At 37.6% G+C, this 20,385-nt stretch overlaps 1 protein-coding gene across 4 annotated transcripts in view; it reads right to left on the bottom strand.

The window, feature by feature from the left end:
• MYH10 (myosin heavy chain 10) overlaps nt 1-20,385 on the bottom strand; it is a 151,632-nt gene that overhangs the window by 106,115 nt on the left and 25,132 nt on the right. For all 4 annotated transcript variants that reach the window (XM_079133067.1, XM_079133068.1, XM_079133069.1 and 1 more), the window contains exon 4: nt 5,189-5,216. In XM_079133067.1, coding sequence (XP_078989193.1) covers nt 5,189-5,216 — 28 coding nt within the window. The remainder of the gene's footprint in view (nt 1-5,188; nt 5,217-20,385) is intronic.

Raw genomic sequence — 20,385 nt, 5'->3', positions numbered from 1 at the left:
AGCTGTTATTAAATATATTTGTGGTATCTAAAAATTAAGAAAATATGGAGAAGATGAAAGAGGTGTAGGTATTACTGGGAGGTCAGGGAAGGGAACTTTCTGGGTGTGACGGGACTGCTCTCTATATCTAGATGAGGGTTTGAGTCACACAAATGATGCAGCAAAAGCATACTTAAGATGTGTGTTTTTACATAGACCAGTGGTACAGAATAGAAGACAGACAAATCCACACATCTACAGCCATTTGAAGTGCCAAAAACATACACTGAAGAAAAGACAGCAACTTTTTAATAAATAGTGCTGGGGAAACTGGCTATTCATATGTAGAAGAATAAGACTAGACCCTTGTTTCTTACCCTGCACAAAAATCAACTCAAAATGGATCAAAGACCTAGAAACTAGACCGGAAACTATATAAATCCTAGAAGAAACAGGGTCAACAACTCCAGCATACAGGCAATTTTCTCAGTAAGACCCCTAAAGCTCAGAAATAATGCCAAGAGCTAATAAATGGGACAGCATCAAATTAAAAAGCTTCTGCACAGTAAATGAAACAATTAGGAATGTGAAGAGAGAATCTACAGAATGGGGGAAAATCTTTGCTGGCTACTCCTCTTCTGACAGAGGATTAAAATCTAGAATAGATAAAGAACTCAAACTTTAACACCAAAAAAAAAAAAAAAAAACCAAAACAAACAAACAAACAAAAAAAACAAATAACCCAATTAATAAATAGGAAAATGAACTTAAAGACACTTCTCCAAAGAAGAAATGCAAAGAGCCAACAAATACATGGAAAAGTGTTCAGCATCATTAACAATTAGGGAAATGCAAATCAAAACTACACTGAGATTTCATCTTATACCAGGTCAGAATGGTGGCCATCAAGAATACAAACAATAATAAATGCTAGAGAGGATTTGGAGAAAAAGGAACACTGTTACACTGTTGGGACTGTAAATTAGTATGACCATTATGGAAATCAGTATGGAAGTTCCTCAAAATACTAGGCACAGAACCACCACATAATCCAGCTATACACTCCTCAGTATTTATCCTGAAGAATTAAAATCATGATACTACAGAGATATGAGCATACTCACATTTATAGCAGCACAATTCACAACAGTCAAACTATTGAATCAGCCAAGGTGTCCATCAATGGATGAAGGGATAAAGAAAATGAAAATGTGGTATGTACACAATGGAATTTTATTCCACCACAAAGAAAAATGAAATTATATCATTTGCAGGAAAATGATGGAACTAAAAACCATTATGTCAAGCGAAATAAGTCTAACTCAGAAGGTTAAGGGTCATGTTTTCCCTCATGTGCAGAAGCTAGAAAGGAAAATGAAAAGGAAGATGGGGACAAATCTCATGAAAATCAAAGGGAGATCAATCAGTAGAGGAAAGAGACCAACAGGTGGGAGGTGGGGAGAGAGGGGAAAAGTGCTGGGGACTGAAACTGGCTAAATTATATGGTTATATTGTGTGCATGCACGAATACATAACAACACATCCTATCAGTATGTATAATGATAATGCATCAATAAAAAAGTGAGGAAAAAAAGATGTGTGTTCTTCATTATATGTAGATTTTATTCAAAAGATGAAAATTCTAGACCTTAGTTAATGCTATCTGTATATGCTTAAGTATTTGGGGTGAGTGCACAATTTAACTTGAAATACATTAAATGAAAGGATTAATAACTAAAGTGGTATGAAAATTACTTTCAAATGAAAATATTTTATCAGCAGCATAGAAAGAAACATCTAAACTTAAGCTAAGACCTTAAAGCGAGTTGGTGGGGGTGGTGTCAGCTGCCAGGGATCCCCTTCCAGGGAGTTTCCTGACTGGGACAAGTATGACCCTTAGTACCTGAAATGTGAACGCGACTGTTCATTAGCATTGAAAAGTCCCACAGACCCCTCCAAATGTCACTGAAGCCCTGTCCACCCCCTCCCCTTTTGTTAAGGTTAGTATATGACCAATTTCTTTCAGGCAATTTCACTCAAAGTTACTTATTACTATGTTAGGTATAAACAGACTTTGTCTCTTCTCTTGTTATCTGTTGATTGTCAGTTAACTTGTAGTCTCCACACCACTGGTTCTCCTCCCAGCACAAATAAGATGGAGTAACAGGAGGTAGAAAGATGAACAGATCAATAGGTAGAACACAGCAAGTAAAGTAAAAATGGTGGAATCTTGATAATGCATGTAATGGTGTTCCCTGAAAAATTCTTTCAACTTTGCATTATGTCTGAAAATATTCATAATAAAATAATGGGAAAAGTTAGCAATTAAAATAAAAAAGAAAATGAACATGGTACTTGATACCAGCTACTCTGACCCAAGTAAAGGTAACTTAGCTGCTAACAGATGTCTTAAATATGCCTATTAACTGATGACCAATTTCAATCTAAAATGATATTGAGCATCTAATTTCAAGTGCTCATGTGTATAATGGTCACTTTTGGTAACAAAAGTAAATCGGTGCTCACTGATCATTCTGTCAGACAGCAGTCATTCCCTCCCTAGGTATTTCTTGCTTTCAGATCCCCTCAAAAATGCTCCCAAGTCACTCAACCTAGAAGAGGTGTGAGTCTTCCACCTTTTGTTGGGCTGCACTTGGTTCCATTCCAACACCCTCCTGGTCGATGGACCACAGTCACGTCCTCCACTGTCTCGTGCTCACTTTGTAGTGTTTCCCATGCTGACCCTGGCCTTGCCCATGTGTCTGGCTTAGGAAAGGGGAAGCAGCAAGTAGGACAGAGCAGAAACCAACCTTTACACACTGGAGCTTGCCCTCTTGTTGCTCTTAGAACCCTACCATCCCAAATTATTAACACATATTAATTATCTACCACCCAGGACTAGACTGCTGGAGAACAAGAGGACACAAAGATAAGCCAAGGCACCTGGCTAAAATCCAGCCACCCCCTAGCCACAGAAGTGAGCTCAGGAGTAAGTCTTAGATGCGCCAGCTGAACCTGGTCCAGATGGCAGGGCCAACGAGCTGAGCCCAACCCAAATGCTGGGAAGTCTGTGAACCATGCTGATTTTTGTTGTCGTTGGGTTTTGTTTTGCTTTGTTTTTTGTAGCGCTAGGGATTGAACCCAGGAGAGTTCTACCACAGAGCTATATCCCCAGTCCTTTAAAAAATTTTATTCTGAAACAGGGTCTTGCTAAGTTGCCCAGGCTGGCCTCAAACTTGCAATCCTCCTGCCTCAGCCTCCCAATTGGTTGGTCTTACAGGCACTCTGCACCTGGCAGAATCACACAGTTAACAGTAAGTTTCAGGATGGTTTATTATTTGGAAAAAGCCTATTTACATAACTCCTTGAGGCTAAACAGTGCCAGAAGAAAATTCAAAGAATGAAGCAGAGGAACACTCCTCAAACCTCCTGCCCTGCCACTCCTCCACATTCGTGTTAGATACCACACTCTCTAAAGTACATAAAGGAAACTACTAGATAAGAACATTCTTGGTTCCCAACTGCCACCCCTAATTACCAGCACTGGGACTCATGTCTTCATGGCCCTCCTTGCAGAAGGGCCACATCTCCCTCCCCACCTGCCACGCTCTGCCTGTCACCATCCCCTTTGCTCACTCAGTTCTCCTTCCTTTCTGCCCCTACCCTGCCACTCCTAAAATACTGTCTCCCTCTCACCTGCATTTCATCGTGACCTCATTAAAAAGACCACCAATAACAGTCTTCTGTTGGGTTTTCACACTACTCAACTAGTACTCTTCATGTTCTCCAACTGTCTGAAAGCAGTAGGTCTGTACTTGTTTTTTTGATTTCCCTTTTAAACCTCTTCACCTCCCCTCTGTTCCTCAAGTGGATCTGGCTTCTTCCTCTTCCCCATCCCCCTCCTCTCAGTCCACTTCCTCACCCTCCATTCTCTACAGCACACATTTCTGCACCCCTGACTACATCTTGGGCCATCTGGTAGGTTAATCACTCTTTTCTTGAAAGGTCTACTTCCCTAGATGCTGGGTCACCTCCCCTCTTGCTTCCTCATCCCTCCATGTTGGATCATTTTGGCCTTCGAAGCTCTTCCTCCTCTGCCTGGCTCTTGAATGTTGCTTTTCCTGGGGATTCCATATATTGCTTTCTCTCTCAGCACATTTTTTTCCTTCCTTCCTACCTACCCACCTACCAGGGATTGAACCCAGGGGCACTTAAGCACTAAATCACATCCCCAAGCCCTTTTCTAATTTTTATATTTAGAGGCACGTTCTTGCTAAGTTGGTCAAGGCCTTGCCAAGCTGCTGAGACTGGTTTTGAAACCTGCAATTCTCCTGCCTCAGCCTTCCAAATTTCTGGGATTACAGGCATGCCACAGCGCCTAGTTTCTCAGCACATTTTTTCTAAGGCAATCACATTCACCATCCTGGCTTCAACTAGCACCCACAATGCCGACACGGAAATGCAACTCATCCCCAAGATTCATGGCCAGCCATTCTCAGATGAGCCACAGCAACCTCAAGTACAATGTGTCCCAAAGCAAACTCATTATCTTCCACTCTAATCTGTTCTTTTCTGCTCCCAGGTCAGGACAGAACTTAATTCCATCAATGACTGCTTCTCTCTGCTCTTTTTTCTCAGGCAGGTAAATCACCAGTCTGTCTGTCTTCTGAACTGAATACCAGTCAAATTCAATTGCCTCTGTCTGAGTTCACAGTCAGTAGTACCTGCAGCCACCACCGTCTCTTGCCTAGATACTGAACAGGCTAAGTGGTGTCCCTGTTTCCTCTTCCTCCAGACTACTTTTCACACTGCAGTCAAAGTGGCCCTTCTAATATGCAAATCGAAGCATGTCCTGTCATGGGCACTGTTTATTCAGCTATGAATCTCTAGTATTTAGCACACAGTACACAAGGCACATGATCCGTAAATGCTTATAGAGTAAAACAAATTGTTGAAATGTCTGGTAGTCCTACACTTGAACATACAAAACCAAAGATATAAATTTCACAGACTAACAAACATTATAAAATGTGTGAAAAATCCAGTTTGACAACCAAAAAGTAACACCAAATTTAAGCGATTTATATAATCTTAGTCTTAAAATAACTCAAGAAGTTTACTTTAAACTCTTGCTCTACTTCCCCCTTCCACATAATTTTCTATTTCCCAAAAGAATCAAAATAAGTCTAAACATTCAACATTTACTTACGTGCAAAGAATTGACTGGTCCTCGCGATCTATAAAACAGAGCAAAACAAAAAGAGAGTGACCATTTGCCTGGTTTTATAATATTTGATATAATAAAGTTGCATTAATAGCCTATACAATATTAGCAACTCTCCTCTCAAGCTAAGTTAAATCCTTCTGTTCCAATTAGTCCTAATTCTAATCAAATTCATTCATTATCACCTATTATGGTTCCAGATTCTCTGGGGGCAGGTCACAAACTGACCCAACTTACCCCACACCTCTTGGCCTAGATCACTTTAGATGCCTGATCAACCTTGATCCTCAAACCCTGCTGTCTATCAAATTCAAATGGGGAGTTTTATAAAAATGTTACTTCTTAGAGTTCCAGCCTGGATAAATCATTCTCAGAGAGGTAGGAACTGAAAATCCCTCCATAACACCCAATGATCCTGAGGCCTGCCTTTCTGGATAGCTTCAAGAATAATCATGACCTGAGAGGAACCATTATTAGTCTGATCTTAAAGGAAAAAAAGGTATCAAAAACTGAATGGAGAAGGTTAAAGGATGAACATCTATCTTAACTGTTGTCTAAGTCAAAATGTTACACAGACCAACTATAACAAAGGAACAAATAACGATAAAATCAAACTTGGTTTTACAGTTAATTAATGTAGAAAACATTAATGTTTTAAAATGATTTCATCATTTAAGGATTCAGCTAAATTTTTCAAATGAAAAGGTGAAATCCAAATTAACATTTAGCTTATAGACAAAATTACCAGCGTAGGATGTACGATTTCTAATCACCTACAAAAATTATTATATCCCTATTTTACAAACAAGGGAATATTCCTCAGGAAGGGCAGGCAATCCTCTTAAGTCACACAGCTACTAAGAGGCAAGGATGCTGTGATGAGAACCCAGGCCTGTCTGCTGGAGCACCTGCGTCCTTAACATGACTGAACAAGTCTGCCATAGCGCCAAAAAGCACTGCAGTCACATGGCCTGGCCCAGGTAGCTGTTCCGCCTCTCCCTTCTGCACTTGCTTTTCCTCTGGTAAATGCCATCAGGTTCCCAATAAGGATTTCACTGTAGTTCCGGCAAAAATAACTCATGAGAGAGAAACAGTCCATTCACTATGTCATACTCTTTTTTATACACTATTAGTGAAATAAACTAATCTATTCATATATTCTGTTTAAACTGAGTTGAACAAAGAGCGTATTAATGTCTTGACTGAGGTTTAATTTAGTTCTTCTATTAAATATTTACTTCTTATCTTTAATTACACATAATTATACATATATGGGGTACAACGTGACATTTCAATACACGTATGCAATGTGTGAAGATCATGAGATCAGGGTAACTAGCATATTCATCAACTCAGATATTTATCATTTCTTTGTAATTTGGAACATTAAAAATCTTGTCTACCAGCTATTCTGAAATACACAATTAATTGTTGCCTACTGTGCCAAAGATTAAAAGTTATCCTCCGATGTGGGAAAAAGGTACACTCATACATTGCTGTGGGGCTGCAAATTAGCGCAGCCACTCTGGAAAGCAGTGTGGAGATTCCTTAGAAAACTTGGAATGGACCCACCATTTGACCTAGCTATCCCACTCCTCGGCCTATACCCAAAGGATTTAAAATCAGCATACTACAGAGATACAGCTACATCAATGTTTATAGCTGCTCAATTCACAATAGCCAGACTGTGGAACCAACCTAGATATCCTTCAATTGATGAATGGATAAAGAAACTGTGGTATATATATACAATGGAACATTACTCAGGTATAAAGAATAATAAAATTATGGCATTTGCAGGCAAATGGATGAAATTGGAGAATATCATGTTAAGTGAGATAAGCCAATCTCAAAAAACCAAAGGACGAATGATCTCGCTGATAAGCGGATGATGACACATAATGGGGGGTTGGAGGGGGGCAAGAATGGAGGAAGGAGGGACTGTATAGAGGGAAAAGAGGGGTGGGAGGGGTAAGGGGGGAGAAAAAAATAACAGAATGAATAAAACATCATTACCCTATGTAAATGTATGATTACGCAAATGGTATGCTATTACTTCATGTACAAACAGAAACAACATGTATCCCATTTGTTTACAATAAAAATAAAAAAAAATAAAAAAATAAAAAGTTATCCTCCAGGCTGGGGTTATGGCTTAGTGGTAGAGCACTTGCCTAGGATGGGTGAGGCCCTGGGTTTGATTCTCGGCACCACATAAAAAAACCAAACAAACAAATAAATAATATAAATAAATGTCAAATTCTTTTTTTTTTTTTTTAATTATCCTCCTATCCAACTGTAGCCCTGTATCCATTAACTATTCTCTATCATTCCTCTCCCCCTAATTTAATTCCCCCCTTTTTTTTGGTGGGAAGAGCTGAAAATTGAACCCGGGGCACTTTATCACTAAGCTACACCCCCAATCCTTTATTTTATTTTTAAATTTTGAGACAGGGTCATACTAAGTTGTTAAGGCTATTCTTAAACTTGTGATCCTCCTGCCTCAGGCTCCCGAGTCACTGGGATTACAGGCATCTGCCACTGTGCCCACACCTCTAATTTAATTCTTAATAGCTCAGAACCACTGGGTTATCCCTTCTTCTGCTGCCACAGGCAACATTCACAGTAAAGGGTCAATATTTGCCTGTATTCATTTACTCTCCCAGAGATTCCAACTTAGGGGCTGGGGAGATAGCTCAGTTGGTAGAGTGCTTGCCTTGTAAGCCCAAGGTCCTGGGTTCGATCCTTAGCACCCAAAAAAACAAAACAAAACAGAGATTCCAACTTGCTCTTCCTAGATCCACAACCACTCAGATACCTCCCTTTGGGTCTCTACCTTCTCAGACACTCTCTCTCAGGTTCCTCATCTTTGAAGAAAAATTTGTAATTAGACTAACAGTACTGCAATTGAGATCCTGCAGTACTGTCTTGAGACCCAAGACCATCTTATTTCTTTATTCCCAGCATTACCAGCTTTAATGGGTGCTCGCTAGCTTTAATAAAGGTCTACTGGGAGAAATCCAGTGCTAGGTACCATGCTGGGCACTGGCAACACGATGGGAACTGCAATCTGGTGTTCTCGTTCCAGCCCTGCCAGCTCTGTATCTATTAATGAGTATTTATTCCTTGCTGATTTTTCATGAATAAATAACATGATTTTACCAAGTCTTTGGCTAAATAACTTTCGTAAGAGAAAGAGCCCATGCACTATGTTGTATTCTTTATACACTATTAGAAAAATTAACTGATCTATTTTTAAACTGAGCCATACAAAGAGCATATTAATATTCTGACCCTGAAGTCTGAACCTTCCTGTGTGAATTTCAGACCCTCACACTCCTGGTCTGAGCAATTTCTATACAACTCCATTATACCTGGGTGATTTTTCTGAACTGGTTTGCACATTAAAGAAATCAAAACACCAGGCTAGGGGTGTGGCTGAGTGATTAAGCACTGGGTTCCATTCCATCCCAAGAAATCAAAACACACAAAAATTAACCCAAATTAAATACCCCTCTAATTCATTCAGAACAGCTGTCCTTCTGCATCTGTAATGCCACTATGTTGTCTGGAAAAACAAAAACAACAAAAACTAATTTTTTTCTTTGCAGTACTAGAAATTGAACCAGGTCCTTATGCCTGCTAGACAAATGCTCAAACACCAAGCTACCCCCAGCCCCATCTGAAACTTGAGACACAACAATCTGCCCTTCAAATCTGCACCGCACTTCATTCCCCCATGTTGCCTGTCACTTCCACCATCACCACCACCAACAAGAAAATCCCTCTCTTTTGGTCTGACCTATCTAGCTAACTTTGGACATCACTTCATCAGTTCAATAAGGGGTGGGTTTAACAACCTCCAAGACTCTCTCCAATGTGTTTATACTCCTCCCCCTCCTGCTTCAATGAATCCTTTCCATCCTTCCAGGAGGAACTGAAACACTACAACAGTTTATAAGTCTTTGAAGTCTAAAACCCTATAAATGTAATTGGACTCAACCTTAAAGTGATATTTAAGTGGAAAAAGTTTACTTTCAAAAGAGAAGTTAGTCTTCTAAAGAGTACAGACTCATTTGATAGCTCAGTATTTTCCAAAGCACCTTCCAAAAATCATATGACGAGGCACTCAAAAAAATCCATGTTGAATTAAGTCATATTTTCGACAGTGATCTCAGCTTCTACCTTTAAAGACCAGGAAAGAGCAAATTAAGCCCAAATATTTCTGTTCAGAACAGAAAACAATGCAAAGGAAAACAGAAGAAAGAAAAACAAAAATCAATGAAATAAAATGTTGATTCTTTGAGAAGATTGATATTGATAAATCTCCAGACAAACTGGTCAGGAAAAAGGAGAAAAAGACACACATATTAGTATCTCAAATAAGAAAGGGATTAGCACAAGATCCCACAGATATTAAAAGAATAATAAGGAAATAAGCGGAATCACTTTAGGTCAAAATATTTGACAACTAAGATTAAAGGAATAATTCCTTTAAAAGATACAAATTACTGTCAGGAGTCATGCTTATAGGCAAGAGGATCATAAGTTCCAGGCCAGCCTGGAAAGCCTAGCAAGACCCGACTCAAAATTTAAAAAATATATACAGGGCTGGGCTGGGGATATAGCTCAGTTGGTAGAGTGCTTGCCTTGCAAGCACAAGGCCCTGGGTTCAAATCCCCAGCACCAAAAAAGAAAAGAAAAGAAAAAGACATACAGGGCTAAGGACATAACTCAGAGAAGTATAGCTCTCCCTGGGTTCAATCCCCAGTACAGGGGGGAGAGGGAGGTACGCACACACACAAAAAAATTACTAAAGCTCACACAAGAGGAAACAGTCACCTGAACAGACCCATCTCTACCAAAAAAAAAAAAAAAAATCAAATCTATAATTAAGAACCTTTCCACAAAGGAAACATAGCTTCACTGGTAAATTCTATGAAATAGTTCAGGAAAAAATAACAATGATTCTCTACAAATTCTTAAAAAAACTGAATAAGAAACATTTAATTACTCAGAGATAAGCCTGTACTGATGCTAAAACTGGAAAAAAAGACATTATAATAGAAAAAAAAATCTCTCATAAACAAAGGCACAAAAGTTCTTCCCCCTTCCCATTTTTGTAAACCCAAACCCAGTAATGATATTTTTTCTTTTTTTATTGTGTATAATGATATATAATAGTGGAATCTGTTATATTCTCATGCCTGCACACAATATAACAATACAATTTGGTCAATTTCATTTCCTCCTTTTTCCTTCTCCTCCACCCCCGTGATCCGCTCCTTCTATTCTACTACAGGTTTCCCTTCTATTTTCATGAAATTCCCACCGTCCCCCACAACACACAATTTTTCCCCCCTTTTTTCTAACTTCCACATGAAAAAAAATACCCCTGACCTTGTGAGTTTGGCTTATTCTGCATAACATAATGTTTTCAAAGTCCATCCACATTCCTACAAATGACATAATATCATTCTTCTTCATGGTTAAATGAAATTTCATTTTGTGTGTGTTTATGTATGTGTGTGTGTTTATATATCTCACACTTCCTTTATCCATTCATCCACCGATGGACACTTATGGTATAGCTGGGTCATACAGTGGTGGTTCCTTGCCTAGTTTTTTGAGGAACCTCTGTACTGACTTCCATAATGGTTGTACTCATTTACAATCCAAAGGCACAAAAATTCTTAACAACATGTTAGCAACTCAAATCTAGCAAGTGGTATTTATCCTGGAAACAAAAGACTAGTTTAAAATCCCAAAAGTAAATCATCTAATTCACCTTATCCACAAAGGAAGAAAAACCATGGGGGTCACTAAATAGATATAGATGTTGACAAAACTAAACACCATTCATGATTTAAAAAAACAAACAAACAAAAAAAAAACTCAGCAAACAAGGACTATAAGGGAACTTCAACCCATTGAAGGATATCTTAAAATAAAATAAAAAAGAAAAGAAACAAAGAACTACAACTAATATCAGCTTTAATGGTGAAAAACTGAATGATCAGGACCAAAACCATGGTGTCTATTTTCAGCACTCATATTTAACATAGCCAAACAAGGAAAGAAACTAAAGGCACAGCTTGGGAAGGAGAATAATAAAATAACAATGAACAATGTATCTATTTGAGGAGAAATAAGTGTCTAGACATAAAATTGCAAAGAATCTTCCAAAAAAATAAAAAAAAAAACCAAAAACACCAAACCAAAAAATAGAACAAAACAAACAAACAAAAAAAGTCTCTTCCAGAATAAGTTAGTTTAATGAGGTCTCTCTTTCTCTCTCTCACACACACACAAATCAACATACATCTTTAAAATCCCACTTCCATATATTAATAGTGAACAACTGGAAATTGAAATTTCACAAGTTCCATTTAAAACTAAAAACACTTAATCATACTAAGGTATATGGTATACTTATTTATCCAACAAAATGTGCAAGATTTGTATGTTAAAAGCAATTAGAAAACATGAAAGAAAACAAAGGAGATCTGTATACACAGAGAGACAAACTATATTCATGAATTAGAGAATTCAATATTGTTGTCAATTCTGCCCCAATAGATCTATAGATTCAATGCAATCCAATCAAAACATCAGCAGGATTTTTGGGAAAGGAAATTGACAAGCTGACATCTAAAATTTGTATGCAGGAAAAGACAAAAAGGAACTAAAATAGACAAAACAATTTTTAAAAATAATGGAAGACTCACACTATTTGATTTTAAGATTTACTACAAAGCTATTGTTATGTCAGGCAGTATAATACTGATAGAAGACATTCAGATCAAAGGAACCTAGAATAGACTTCTGGTGGTTTTCAAAAAAGGTACAAAGGCAATTCATTGGAGAAATATATAATGTTCTCAACAAGCAGCGATAGAACAATTGGCTAGTCATATGCAAAAAGCTCAACCTCAATTCATACAATCCTTGTACATATAAAAGTTAAAATAGATCACAGACTTGAAGAAAAAACTGAAAATCACTTATGTAATAAATGACATGTATCTGGAAAGGATAAGAGTTGTCAAAATTGAACAATAAGGAAATAAACAATCCAATTTTTAAAAAAAGTTCAAAAGATATAGCCATCACTGAAGATACAGAGATGCCAAACAAACACATCAAAAGATGTATTAGGGAAATGCAATTTCAAAACACAATGAGAAACCACAACAGAACTATTCAGAGACACTACAATTTAACTGACAATACCAAATGCTAACAAGGATTTGAACAACTGGAACCCATCCCTTGATGGTAGGAATGCAAACTGGCACAGCTACTTTGGAGAATAGTTTGGTAATTTCTTACAAATTTAAACATAAACCTACCCATATGACCCAGTGATCCCAGGTTTAGGTAAAAGCCCCAGGCAAAATTAAAACTTTACAGACACACAATCTAATTGTCAAAATCTGTAAAGGATCGAAATGTCCTTCAGATGGTGAGTGAATGAATAAACTCTAAACATGCAACTCAACATTTTAAAAATGAGTAAACTAGTGGTGAATGATCTTCACTACAGTAAACTAGTCTGATGCCACACTCAAAAGGCTAAATTGTGACATTTGGAAAATCGCAAAACTGCAGTGTTTATTTCTAGCATTTATTAATTTGGAACTAAAGGATAATTAGCAGTACTTGAGAAAGCTACTGGTTTTTGTACATTTTAAACCATTGGTCTATGAAATCAGTGTCACTCCTTCCCTACTCCTTTTATTCTCCATGTCCTTACCATTTCTAGTTTTCTTCATGTCACTTATCCCTACTCAACACTATCTTTTTAAAAATTGGTGCACTATAATTATATGTAATAGTGGAAATCATTATCAATACTATCTTTGTTTCCCCAAAGAAATAAAAGTTTCCTAACAGTGTCAGTAGAAAGGTTTTATTGCATTTTAGCTTCACAGGGTGAGGAGTGATATTTCCTGTTGTCTATATTTCTATACTAAAATATTCAATCCATATCAGATCTAAGACAACTATAATTCATTGCAAAATATTCCTTTTCCTGACATAAAATAATGCTCTGTGTTTCTGTTTTTGCTTTTAAGTTTACTTTGGATAGGTGTTTTCTTTTTATATGCAAGTAGCTAAGGTATGTGTGTCCATCCCTAATCTTTTATTATTTTGCTACTTTAAGATGTCTTTCTTGTAAATGGTATATGATTATATTAGACTGTCTCTTATTAATAGGGTATTAAAAGTACTTAACATTTGTTGTTGTCATTGCTATATCTGGTGTCATGGTTACTGCCTTTCTAAAGCATTCCTTGATATTTCTTTCTGGGGAAAGCTGTTTTTCTTCCTTTTATTTTTCCTAATGTAGAAAACTTGTATTCAGTTTCACAATTAAAAATAAAAAAACTACATTTTCATATAAATATACATTCTGATGCACATTAATCCTATTCTTAAGATGCTTATTCTTAAAAGAGCAGGATGCAGGCCTATCACACTGAGGGGAGTGCTCGGCACATCAGCCATCTTTTCAACATGGCTGCTCAGCACCCACTACTTGGAGGAGTCATCCTTTGCGTCATCACTGCCGGTTACAATAGTTGGATGTTCTCAGTGTTTCTCAGGAAGCTATTAGAGGTTATCCTTCATCCAAAATAATGGCATATGAGATCTGTAGATTAAGAAATATAACCAAGGGAAAAAAAAAAAGGAATTTTTAGGGATAGGTGAAGGCAAGTCCAAAGAGCAACGGGCACAGACTGGAGAAGGGCAAAGGGCTCCAGGAGGTGTCTCAGAGCAAGGAAAGACTGAGAAATTATGTGATGTGCTTCTGTGCTTTGGAAGAAGGCGTGTAGTTCTGTCAAATTAATGTAGTTAATTGCAAAACTGTCCTGTTTCCTAAACGGGAAAATTACTAACCCCAGGGAAAACAGCGAATTATCTAAGAAAGGAAATGTGATCATAGGACAAATAATTTGAATACTGACTACTAAAATACAAAGACATTGATTTAACTTCTATCGGGAAGACAAAGGGGGAGGGTTTAGATAAACTAAAAACTCTTCTTTCATAATAGGGACCTACAGATAATACTAGAAGTACAAAAAGAAAGAATGGCATAAGCTTGTTATATACAAATATGTACATAAAGAATAAAAAACAGGGCTGGGGAGATAGCTCAGCTGGTAGAGTGCTTGCCTCGCAAGCACAAGGCCCTGAGTTCAATCTCCAGTACCACAAAAAAAAAAAAAAAAAAAACAGATAAGATGTGATTTCCTCTAAAAAGGGAACACAGAATGGGCAGGGATAGAATGGGCAGGAGAACAGGTATCTCCTGTTTTTTTCAATAAGGTAGTAAACCTTACTCTACTGTGTATTCACTGTTTCTTTTTTTTGGAGGGGCAGTACTGCGGATTGAACTCAGGGGCAATCGACCCCTGAGCCACATCCCCAACCTATTTTTGTATTTTATTTAGAGACAGGATCTCACTGAGTTGCTTAGCACCTCACTTTTGCTAAGGCTGGCTTTGAACTCGTGATTTTCCTGCCTCGGCCTCCCAAGCTGCTAGGATTACCAGTGTGCACCAATGCACCAGCTCATTGTTTCTTAAAAGTGCCTTCATATACTACTTTTTTTTCAGTTGTAGATGAACACAATATCTTTATTTTATTTATTTTTTAATGTGATGCTGAGAATTGAACACAGTGCCTCTCATACATGCTAGGCAAGTGCTCTACCACTGAGCCACAACCCCAGCACCATATATTACTTTAATAAAAAGTAAAAATTAATTTAAACACTCAAATTTCTTTGTCAAATTCTGATCTTGACTATATAGTCTTCATTTTCTAGTGGTCTTAATCTATTTAGATACCACAGTAATCACCCTTAAGATGAGGCAGACTTTACCTCTAAAACTGTTTGGTCCTCATGTCTAGATGTAAAGGTAGATCTTTAACAATCTCTTCAAGTTCTCTGAAGGACATTGTTCTGGTTAAGTTTATTTCTAATCAATTTTGTCTGTTTCAGGTGCTGTATAACCTTTGTCGTTCCTGATAGTTCTCTGTCCTTGGTCACACTTGCCAGATACTTGACTATTTTATGGTTTTTTTCATGGAACCAGCTTTCAGCTGTACTAATGGTTCTCTGAAAGTATGCACTTTGTTCAAATCCATTAATGTCTTTACAAGTTTTTCCTTTTGTTTTGGTTCATTTTATTGCTGTACTTTCAAAGAACATTTTTTTTTCATTGTGAAAGGTCACACAGAAAAGTTCACAAGAAGATATTGCCACTCAATGAATTATCATAAAGTTATCTATTATCTACCTTGCAGAGATACAAATGACCCCTAAAGCCCAGGAAATAATGCCAAGAGTTAATAAATGGGACAGCATCAAATTAGAAAGCTTCTGCACAGCAAAGAAAACAATTAGGAATGTGAAGAGAGAACCTACAGAATGGGAGAAAATCTTTACTAGCTACTCTTCTGACAGAGGATTAAAATCTAGAATATATAAAGAACTCAAATGTTACACCAAAAAAATCAAATAGTAAATGGGCAATTAACTAAGTGGGCAAATGAATTAAATATACACTTCTCAAAAAATGGAATACAAATGGCCAACAGATACATGAAAAAATGTTCAACATCATTAGCAATTAGACAAATGCAAATCAAAAGTACACTGAGATTTTATCTCACACCAGTCAGGACAGTCATCAAGAATGCAAATAAAAATAAATGCTAGAGAGGATGTGGAGAAAAAGGAATATTTTTACACTATTGGTGGGACTGTAAATTAGTACAACTGATATGGAAATCAGTATGGAAGCTCCTCAAAAGACAGGCATGGAAGCACTGTATGACCCAGCTATACCATGTCTCAGTATATCCTGAATTAAAGTCATCATACTACATGCATATCCATGTTTATAGCAGCATAATTCACAACAGCCAAACTATGGAATCAGCCAAGGTGTCCATCAATGGAAGAAGGGATAAAGAAAATGTAGTATATATACTCAATGGAGTTTTATTCAGCCACAAGGAAAATGAAATTATGTCTTTTGCAGGAAAATGGATGGAACTAGAGACCATCATGTTAAGCTAAGTAAGTCAAACTCAGAAGGTTAAGGGTTGTATGTTTTCTCTTATTTGCGGAAGCTAGAGAGGAAAAAGGAAAAGGAAGGTGAGTGTAGATCTCCTAAAAATCAAAGGGAGATCAGTAAAGGAAAGGGACAAATGGGTGGAAGGTGGGGAGGGAGGGGGGAAATGCTGGGGAGTTGACAATGTCCAAATTAAATTGTTACATAGTGTGCACATACAAATATGTAACAACAAAGTCCATCAATATGTACAATTATATAAATGTACATTATATAAATTGCACCAATAAAAAATGTGGAAAAAAGAAGGAAAAATGAGGAAAGACTAGTAAATTTAATGCTCATGGTAGGAGTCTATAAAGAGAGAGGCAGACACAGTCATATCTCGTAACGATCAGAACTATGAGATTCCCAAGAAGTTTGGGAGATATGTGATCAACATCAGAGGTGAAGGAATTGGCAAGAGTGGCCTTGGATAGGCTTGTGTTTGATGACTTCTTGGGAGTTTTGCTATTAATTATTCACCTGTATGGCTTTTTTGGTGAAAAAAAGAAATCAAAACTCATATAACAGATTCTTTAGAAATTAACAACAAAATAACACATAATTTAGTTGTGACAAAAGTCACTTTAAGAGTGGCCTTTGATAGGAGTATCCGGATAGGAGCAGATGGTCTGTAAATATGGTTTGGAAAGCTGCAGCAGTTCCCTCTGGTAGCTTCTAATTTCTCTGTGGAATGGAAAACAAGTCACCAGCTAGGTAGTGAGAGGCATGTGGGGACCCAGAGATCTCAAGTGTGCAGAGGTCTGAAATAGTCATTGCAGAGAGTAGGACAATCGTCTCAGTACGGAAACAAGGTAGAACTGACAAGAACAGTGTTAAGAGTGGAATCAGGATTCAAGGTCATGAAATTATAGCAGTGTGGATCTGGTTGATTGGGTGAATGTAACTCCAGAAGCATCCACAACCCAAGTATGCATTAAAAGAGACAAACACCTTGATTCATCCAGCATGAAAATTCTGTCAAACAGGTATAACAAAAGAACAATGGGACAAGGGGGATTAGTATGTGCACAGAAGATGGCTGAAATGGTAAGATATGAATCTAAACTAAATGAGGAAGAAAGTGAAAGGGGTATTGTTTAAATACAGGGAAAAGTAGAACTAACTGATGGGGGATCCACATGGAGGTAAAGAATACATTTAGGGTACTTCGTCACTGAACCTTAAATATGGAAGGACATTGTAACAGAATTTCTGAAACACACTTGAAAAATCAGGTAAGACCAAAAGACAGAATCACCACAGAAATTGGTCACATAAGTGAGAAAAAAAGATTAAGGACCTAAGAGATCAAAAGATTGGATTAGTTATAAAAAACTATGAAGTAACAGGTGTGCCAAGGCTTGAGGCAGAGAAAACAATGGGTCAGGAGCCAGCATCATCAAAGAGAGGAGCCAAGAAGAAAGCTGAAGGTGATGAGGACAGGTGGAAAGGTAGAGCTTTTTCATGGAAACAAAGGAGAAAAGGCTTAGCAGGTACATGGTAGGTAAAGACACAACCTCCATCTCCCAATGATGGGGCAATTTTCACTGTGGATGCTCAAACTGCATCCTCAGGGAAAAGGCAAGTTTCAGTTACAGGATAAAGGAAAAGCATTCAGGGCAGGGGTTGTGGCTCAGTAGTAAAGCACTCTGGCATTTATGAGGCACTGGGTTCAATTTTTAGCACTGCATCTAAATAAATAAAATAAAGGTCCACTGACAACTTAAAAAAAAAAAAAGGAAAAACATTCAATGAAGACACTGAACACATAGGGAACTTTTTACATTTGAGACTGGGAGTACTTAAGGCTAAAGTGAATGTAATAAAAAATGAGCATAACAGAAATGCAAACATGACTGGCAATAAAACAGAGCAAGGAGATACACTGAATTTCATTCAGGACTCCAGGAAGATGGTAGACTCTCAGGTCTCACACATTCTTGGTGGCCTAAAATGGTGGCCCCAGCAGTTACTGCCCTATCACAGTGGACAGCCGTGCTGGGTGCCTGGTACTAAAGGAAGCTGGCTGGGGTGGAAAGCTGTGGTAAGGCATCAGGAGCAAAGAAGAACCATGTAGGGTGAGGCTGAACTGTGAGCAGGCTCAGGTGACCTTCAATGATTATGTACAGGGCAGAGGCCTCGGTGTTACTGCATTCACTTTCTAAAGTGCAAGACTGAGAATGAGAAGTCTGATACTAATGATTCCCTTTCCATCTAGATCACCTTATTCTGACTATCTGCCAAGCTATGTAAGACTAGGCCCACAGGACCTCTTTTCAATATTCCAGTCTGGCCCTTTTCAATCTGAAGATCTGAGTCTTTTTTTCAGTTCAAGGGAAATTTTTAAAAAACATCACCTCTTTGACAGAAAGTAGACTTCTGAAAGTCTACAGCTATACTACATTACTCTGTTACTTTTTACTCTGCATTCTAGCCTTCTGATTTGTTGCTTTTGTTTCCAGTTGGGCCCATTCTGTTGTTTCATGCTTTGACTGAATGTGTGATTTTTTTGCAGTCAAGTTCATGTCCAAGAACTCTGCTTCCATTCACTCATTCAACAAATACTTATTGAGCAACTACCATGCCCTAAGCACACTCTCCATTTTCTTGGTACTGTATCCCTTAGAATCCAAACTTTTTTAAAAAAATTTTTAAAATATTTTTTACAGACTGCATTTTGATTCATTGTACACAAATGGGGTACATCATTTCGTTTCTATGGTTGTGCACAATGTAGATTCATACCACTTGTGTAATCATACACATACATAGGGTAATGATGTCTGTCTCATTCCACCATTTTTCATACCCTACTCCCTCTTATTTCCTTCCACATAATCTAAAGTTCCTCCGTTCTTCTCTCATCCCCCACCCCCACCAGATGCCCTTCAACAGATGAATGGATAAAGAAACTGTGGTATATATGTACAATGAAATAGTATTCAGCCATAAAGAAGAATAATATTATGGCATTTGCAAATAAATGGATGGAATTGGAGAATATCATGCTAAGTGAAATAAGTCAATCCCCAAAAACCAAAGGCTGAATGTTTTCCCTGATAAGTAGATGATGATAGAATCCAAACTTAAGAAAAATTAAGCTCTCTTTTTTTAGTTGTCTTGTTTTGCTTTCCCCCTTTGTGATAGGGGGATGCATTAAAAAACAAATCTTTCAATATTTTATCAACACATTTGAAGATGTGGGATGCATGCCCCCAAATCTGTATATGACATGGGACTGGGAGGGATGATATATATTTAATAGAAGGAAACAGAATTTTAAAAGATCTTGACAGCTCGAATAGGGAACTGAATCTAACATAATAGTTGAGAGGGGCCATTTGCCCTAAATTCTCCACATGGGTCCCTCTCAAGCAGTTGACCTTCTCATAGGTCCAGGGACAGTGAATCATCCACTCACAGTGGTAACTGAAGGTCTACTTGGTTGGCAATGGAGGTTGGTGTGAGCTCCTTCTACAATCATAAATGCTACTGTTGGACTCCCCTAGCAGGTACTCCACCCTATTGTGTTCTTTAGAACACATCAGCAAGCAACCCCTTCCTAATACAACGGCATACAAGAGATTTTGTTTTGTTCCTTACTTTCTGTATCTGTATTTTACTTTTTTTTTTTTTTTTTTTGGTTGTACTGGGAATTGAACTGAGGGCCTCCTACATGCTCGACAAGTATTCTACCACCGAGCTACCACCTTAGCTCTTTTTAAAATTTTTAAATTTTAAGACAGGATCTTGTTAAGTCACCTAGGATGGCCTTAAACTTTCAATCTTTCCACCTCAGCCTCTCGAGTAGCTGGTATCAGATATGTGCCACCACACTGGGCAAACTTTTACATTTTTATGTAATCGACTCATTCTTTTTAACTGTCACGCAGAAGTTCATTATTATAGATAAAAGTGTGTCATTTGCCTAATTTTAAATCCCAGCTCACATTGTTGACTATCTAAATTTTCTTAGTCAAGTTATTTAATTTCTTTGTGCCTCGGGAAAATAGGGATAGTATTTTTATTTACTTTACACGTCTG

Source organism: Sciurus vulgaris, assembly GCF_902686455.1.
Source record: "Sciurus vulgaris genome assembly, chromosome: 3".
Classification (NCBI taxonomy): Eukaryota; Metazoa; Chordata; class Mammalia; order Rodentia; family Sciuridae; genus Sciurus; species Sciurus vulgaris.
Note: the sequence above shows the minus strand (reverse complement) of the source record. Positions and strands in the feature narration are given on the sequence as shown.